The sequence below is a fragment of the Corvus brachyrhynchos genome, unplaced genomic scaffold (genome assembly GCF_000691975.1).
Source record: "Corvus brachyrhynchos isolate BGI_N302 unplaced genomic scaffold, ASM69197v1 scaffold5, whole genome shotgun sequence".
In the NCBI taxonomy this organism is placed as follows: Eukaryota; Metazoa; Chordata; class Aves; order Passeriformes; family Corvidae; genus Corvus; species Corvus brachyrhynchos.
Window position 1 is genome coordinate 6,554,166 of NW_008238321.1, and position 7,155 is coordinate 6,561,320.

The window sequence follows — 7,155 nt, forward strand, 5'->3', positions numbered from 1 at the left end:
GCCCGTTTGTTCTAGCTGACTGGCTTTTTCCTTGGAAGTGTGAAGCTCAGCATTTTCAGAGCAGTGTGAAATAAGGAATGTAGAAAAAGGACTTGGAGCAGTGAGGTGGCTAATTGAAAAATGCTCTTGGAGCTGTGCGCTCTAACAAAGAAGCTGGCAGGGTTTTATGAGTAAGTCACTCCAGAGCTGAGTTTTGATCTTGAATTTTGAATGAGTCACATTTATATTTTAATAGGAGCGTTTTGATAAAAAGGAACAATCCTCCTGTTGGTTACCATAATGTCTAAGTGGCCGTGACTGTCTTTCTGAAAGCAAATATAGAGAAACAAGAATAGACTGTTGGGTCCAGTAGTATCCAAGTGTGTTGTTTGAGTGTCTCTGTCTCCCAAGTGAGATGCCTTGAACTCAGCAGCTTTGTGAGTGCTGAGGGTCTTTGGTCTTACCTTCATTTTGCTTGGACAGCTGAAACATGTTTCCATAGCCTCTGTATGGTCTTTCCCCAGGTCTTATTGATGGTGCTGTGCAGATCACTGATGAGTTATTGAATCCAAGAGAGACAACTGCAGTCACAAAATGTAATGATGCTTTAAAGTGTAAAACAGTTCTATAGGCTACAGCTCAGAGATATCATTGTCTCGTTCATTTGAGCAATCTTGTCTGGTTTGCATCGCCTTGCAAAACTCTTGCTTTTTTCCTGAAAGACCAGTCTATAAAAGCACTTTGCTTTTGCCCTCAGCTGACTCCCCTCACTTCTGAGAGAGCAACACTGCACCGAAGGGAGGGGGACCAGCAGGGTGGAAGCAAAAACCTGCTGATATTATGGCTTCTTCTGATCCCTGTTATGCAGAGTGAAATATAACATATCTGACTGTTTGATTCACTAATTTCAGTGGTGGAGCACAGCTGGTAGGCAGGTGGACTGTTAAGAGACAAGACAGAGATCTAAGATCTGCAATCTTCTGAACTTTCAAGCGAAAAAGAAAAAACAACTGCAAAACCCAAGATGTTTTATGCTATTTGAACACCAAACACTGTTGGAAGGAAGGGGAGAAGTTTGGACTTGGAACTTTCTTGGTTTTGGATCTCTGTAACGCGATGCACTGGTGTGCATGTTTCTTGCATAAATAGAAGGTGATTTTGTGTGTGTAATTTGTCCCAAATGTATGAATTGAGAGTCTCTGAAGCAACATCTGGAGAAGACCCAAGAGAGAAAACTGTGAGTTCTCTGAAAACAAAGATCTGTTCATTCATGAGATTCTGATATTCCAACAGAAAACAGCAGTTGTGCTATTTTCATTTAATGTTATTTCTAGCAAGTGCCACATTTAACTTTCCCTTTTGCCTTTTCTCTCAAGACCATTCTGCAGCACCATAAAGACTTATTGGTACTTACAGATGGACTTTTGGAGAGATTTTTACCCTGATCCTGTCATCATTCAGCTGGAGTAGCTGCTCTCAGTGCTTCTAGCAGTCAGAATTCCAGTCTCAGCTGTACAAACATGCACATGGAGCAGTAGTATGGATTGAACAGGGCAGAGAGCAACTTCTTGAGGAGAAGCACTGTTGGTTTTTCTCGGTGAGATCCCTTTTTACCTGGTTTCAGAATGGGTGGTAAAAGTTCCTCTGTTTTCTTCCTGCATTCAGAAGATAATTCCTGCCCTGCCCTGCACAACCTGTTACGTGGTGACTGTATGGGAATTTCTGACCTGATTTCCTTGTGGTGACATCTCCAGTCAGAGCAGGTTGTTTGGGCAGAGGCTTGGCTGGGGGTGTGTGCACTGAGACTGTTTATACTGGGAACTTTACACTGCTGAACCCTCTGAGTGCTGTAAATTATACAGGATTTCAGTGTGAGCAGGGAAATGCTGATACTGCCATTTGGCAGAGCATGGAAATGTGGCCACAAGAGTTGGATCTTAGAGGAAAGGTGTGAATTTTAAAAAATAGCACAATTTTTTCTCCTTTTCCTCACAGACTACAGATAAGCTGATGCTGTGTGTGCATATGCAGTGCCCAAGGTCTGCTGTGTCAGGCGTGGAGTGCCAGATTGTCTTTCTTCCCACCAGAACATTTATGCTTTAATTTGGGACACGTGGTGGGAACCAATAGCATCTTGTTTCAGAGAGACTTTCTGATAATCTCACTGATGGTATCGTGTTGCTGTGTGAGACACAAACCCGGCATTATCCCAGTGCTCGGAGCTGCTCCCGAATCAGGAGCTGTGCAAGGAGCCCTTGGCACCAGGCTGGGAGCTGCCAGCCCTTCTGGCAGTTATGCAATTAAACTATGCCACAAACTCTTCAGTTCAGGGGGAACTCCTCCTTGTCACCTTCCTCTTAACATTTCTTACTGCACCCTGGAATCCTTTGGTCACATTCCAGAGTCCTTGTGTGAACAAACTGGTGCCATTTCAATGCCCTTTAATGAGTGTGAAAGAGGTCGAGGAACTGATTACTCCTTTCAAAGGGGATTTGCATGACTTGCATGCCATTCCTTTGCTGTTCTGTGATAGTTTCCAAAATCTGTTTAATCTTGTCAGTCGTATCTGGGTGCTATTTGAGGAGGGGCCTTCCAAAATGTCCATGAAATACTGGACAGGTTATTGAGTATTTTTAATTTATTGCACTTTGGCTGTGTTGGGTAGGGATCCTCTTACAGCTGAGTGCAGGCAGAGCTGTTTCACTAGAAATCCAGAACTACAACCTGCTGTGTTTTGGTTCTAGAAGAGCTCTGCAGGCTTTCAATTCATCGCAGTGCAATACTGCTCTTCAGACAAATCCCACCCAAACCTTCTCTGCGGCCAGTGAACTCCTTTGTACAGCTGAGAGAGCACTGCAGCAGCAAATCTGGGTCACACACCCAACAAAGGACACACAACTCTAGATGACAAGTGCTCGTGTGCTCTCTGTTGCTGAAGAAGAGACTAAAATTAACTTCTGACTCTTACTCGAATTAAAAATTACCCAAGGGGAAAAGAACTAATTCTCAAGAAGACAACTGTTATGTCTTAAACCCACACAGTCTCAGCTGTGTATGCAGAAATGCAGAAATAAAAAGGTAGTAACCAAGTTTTTTGGGAGAAAGGGGATTTCTTTTTCCCTGAAGTATCTCAGAAAGGGAATACAACCAAGGTTATTGGAGACCACAGATGAGCATTCCATTGCTAACCTCTGTACGGTGCTGCAGCAGCATCTCTTTGCTCTGCCGTCTCCAAAATATTACAGTTTTTACCTGCGGAGTGCTGCCATATCCACATTTTGTCAAAATAAACCTTAACTCTCTGCGTTTTACAAGACCAGTGAGTGAACTGGCTGCCAGCACAATTTTGTGCAGGATCAGCATTTTCCAAAATCATATATAAAGAGTGATTATAGCAGACCAGAGAGTCTGAACATTGCTAAGTTGCTGCCTGATGCCAAATGCTGTGAAGGACACACAAATTTGTTAATATAGTTTAAGATTAAGGAAACAAATCATGTGCCCAGCTTCAGGAATACTCTCTATTTAAGGCATAATCTCTTATTTTGGAGCATTTGACTTGTAAATCCTTTGCAGCTCTGGGGATCACCTTCTCTAGCAGATCAGATGTAGTGATTTTTTTTTTTTATATCTCTGAATGTTGAATAAAATGTTTTTCTAAGCGATAAGGACTATATGGAGGTGAAGGCAGAGCGCATTCTATAGCAATAAAACCTTATGTACAGTGTAAGAACAAAAAGCAACTAATAAAAGTGATTCTTACAAGTAGCTTTGCACAAAGATAAATTCCTGTATCCTAGAAAACATTAAACAGCTCTGCTTGCACTGTCAATGCAGTAAATTAAAAATACTCAATAACCTGTTCAGTATTTATTGGACATTATGGAAGCTGTGCATCTCTCAAACAGAAAGAATTTTTACTGACCAAAGTGAACTTTACCATGAGGTGGTGACGGCTGAAAAAGATCCAGCTGGGAGATTTTCAGCCTCCATTCCCTCCCCAATGGCTGCCCTGCAGTGCTGCTTCTCGGAATGGGAAGCAAGGTCTGTAACAAATGTTTTCCTGTTCCATAATCTCCTTTTCCATGGTGTCCTCTCTCTTCTGTTCAGCTCTCTCTTCTGGGGTTTTGCATAGCTGTCTGGTTTGTCTCAAACTTCTGTAATTGCTGTCCTTGGTGGAGCTGCTTTAACCACAATTTTGGTGCAGATAAGTCACTGAAACGTGAATTACCCAGGCACTGTCTTTCTCCAAATAATGTCCCATAATTATGGCCTGTGGGCATCTGTATCCTCAGTCACAGTGCTGAAAATATTAATAGGAAAAAATGGTGTTGGTAAACAAAAAGAGATGCGTGAAGTCCTTGGAGCCTGGACTTTCCAAACAAAATCTGCCTTGTTCTGGGGTACAGATTGGGGTCAGATGTAAAGACAGAAGGATAGTTGGAGAAGATGGTACCCGTGGTTTTGTTTCTGCTTTGAAGTGTTTAAAAGTGGGTTTGCTTACCCTCTTTGCCTTCCAACATTGGATGCCAGGGCTCTGTAGAAAAACCCAGACTAATTTAGAGAAGGTCATGCTCAGCTCGAAGGTCCCCTTTTCAGGTCTTTCTACTGACAGGTTTTACATTCAACTTGACATCATTCTTGACTGTGGGTAGCAGATAGGATTTGAATGCTGCAAGTGAGGAGTGTGAAAATTTCCAGGGATGTTCCAGGCACTGCTAGACAGAACTATATTGATTTAGGAGGAAATCCCAAGGAGGAAATAGTTCTTGTCAACTGATTACTACAAGTTATGGTTATGCTACTCTTGCAGATGTCTATAAATTAAACTGCCAACAGTTGGCATCTGCCACTGTCACAGTGCTGTAGGTCATCTTTCCCTGGGATTTGAGTGATGCCTGAGTGACTTAACCTGCCACACAAATAGTGAGGGAAGATTCAGGAGTCGGGAGGAAGGCAGAGCTTGGGAGGTGTGTATGGAGCCCCAGTGTGGAGAGGGACATAGCATGGGACAGATGTCATGATATCATGACCTGCACTGTTATGTGCTAAATGTTTTCACGTACTGCTGGGTCTTTTCATGCTGGAATTCCTTGAATTCTGTTTCCAGGTTGCTATTTTTCCTCCCTCAGTTCATGTGGAGGTATTATCTGCTAAAACAGGGAGGAGGTCATGTTGGTTTGAGGGGATATTTTCCTAGCTCATAACTTGCCAGCAATGCAGCATCTGAAGAGTTTAAATTGGAATTAGCTGACATTTTCCTACTCTCCCAGGAATTCAGGAGTCTTTGAAGAACAGCCCATCTATGTGGGCTGGAGGGATAATTGATTCTGTCTGGAAACCTCCATGCTGATCCCTAAAACCAGGATGGAAGGATTGACATTGTTTACTGTCAGCAGGGATTTTTTTTCCTGTCTTTTACTGAATAGTTTCAGCTCAGAGTAACTGAAGATGGATTGAGGCATAGACCTAATCAGGAAGATGTGAAAAGATTTATTTTTCTTTACTTTACAGAAAAGGCCACAGATGGCTCTTTGCAGAGTGAAGACTGGACACTTAACATGGAGATCTGTGACATTATCAACGAGACAGAAGAAGGGTATGTGCTATTTCAGCAGACTTGGAAAGGTCCCTGAACACAGTCTTCCTCCAGCTGTACTCAGCATGTGAGGAGGTGCAGTGAGGCTGGGGGGCAGATGCTCATGGTTTAAATGCAGTTTTCAGATCAGTTGCTTGGTTTTCTTGCTCCTTAGACCTCTCCTGCTCTCAGAAAATTCTGTATGATGCAGTACCTGTGGGACTCAGGACAAGAGGAAATAGCCTCAAGTTGTGCCAGGAGAGTAGCTTATTTAGATGATTTATTAGGAAAAAATTCTTCACTGAAAGAGTGGTCAGGCATTAGGTCAGGCTGTCCAGGAAAGTGGTGGAACCACCATTCCTGGAAGCATTCAAAAAACGTGTGGGCGTGGCATTTTGGGGCGTGGTGTAGTGGTGGGCTTAGTGCTGAGTTAATGGATGGACTCAATAATCTAAGAGGGCTTTTCCATCCCAAATGATTCTGCGATACTTTCTCTGGTCAGTCTCTGCTTGGGAGGGCTGGCATGAAAAACTCCTTCTTGGAGAGGGTACCAAGTTTGTTTTTCAGTAGGTGTATGCAGTGCCTTTAATTTCAGCTATTTGCATAGACAGCTTTTCTGACACACCTCCTTCAGCACCAGAAAGCTTTGCTGCTTGCAGTCTGCAGGAGAACTGATCACTGCTCTTATTCCCTGGGCTTTTCAGAGTGGCTCTCAGTCTTCCGTGCCTAATCAACAGCCTGGATTTTTGGAGACTTGGGGCATTCCTCCAGTCTTGACTTCTGTAATACCTTGTCTCCTCACATAATTCTCCATGACCCTGTTTTGGTTGTAGTCAAATAATCTGAAGTTAACCCACATGCTTATGTCCAGCTGGAAATGGCAAAGGATTCATTTTCCCACAGTTTATGGGATCTGAAAAGCCTGTCTGAGCTGTCTGTTAAAATGGTGTGTTTCTCCTTCAGGCCCAAGGATGCCATTCGAGCGCTGAAGAAGAGGCTGAATGGAAACAAAAATTACAGAGAGGTCATGCTGGCGCTGACGGTGAGTGGGGGCAGGCTGGAATGCCTCAAAGGGCAGAACCCTTTTGTCATTTTCCTCTTCCTGGCACTCTCTTGAATGTACACACTATTTCCTTTAACAGCCACTGCTCTGCCCTTTTCTTCTCTCCAATTGCCTCCTCACTTCCTTGGGGAGAGCTGCTGGAAGCTTTGCATAGCGGTTTTCTGACTCAATTGATTTCTGCTTCTTTTCGTGGCTCTTATTCATCCCAAGTACTGACTGAGGAAAGTTAAAGTAGCTCAAATGGGTCTGCTACTCTTTGAGGTTTTCCTTTCTACTCTCATTTCCCTTTGTCCAACCATTCCCCCACTCCAAGGCAACAGCTGTGGGCATATCTGCAAGTGAGGATGATGAACTTGCTATCTTTTCAGCTTCATAAATAGCTGATGCACAATTTCCCTTGTGAATGAATCTCTCTAAGAGACAATACATTAATTTATGCTGATCTAATTTCACTCAATAAAGTGTAAATTATATTCTGTGCATTTAGGCAGCACTGCTAAGGTGTGGGATGATTTAGCAGTGACCTTTCCTGCTG

General features: G+C 43.2%; 1 protein-coding gene across 3 annotated transcripts in view; it reads left to right on the forward strand.

Annotated features, from left to right (window-relative positions):
• Window positions 1–1,351: 1,351 nt before the first annotated feature.
• The window catches only part of TOM1L2 (target of myb1 like 2 membrane trafficking protein), a 42,416-nt gene continuing 36,612 nt past the window's right edge, over window positions 1,352–7,155 (forward strand). Inside the window, exons 1-3 of one of the 3 annotated variants that reach the window (XM_017734059.1) lie at window positions 1,352–1,576; window positions 5,494–5,578; window positions 6,521–6,599. In XM_017734059.1, the coding sequence (XP_017589548.1) occupies window positions 5,541–5,578; window positions 6,521–6,599 (117 nt within the window). In that variant the 5' untranslated portion in view covers window positions 1,352–1,576; window positions 5,494–5,540. The remainder of the gene's footprint in view (window positions 1,577–5,493; window positions 5,579–6,520; window positions 6,600–7,155) is intronic. The other 2 variants (XM_008633430.2, XM_017734060.1) reach the window with 2 other exon arrangements.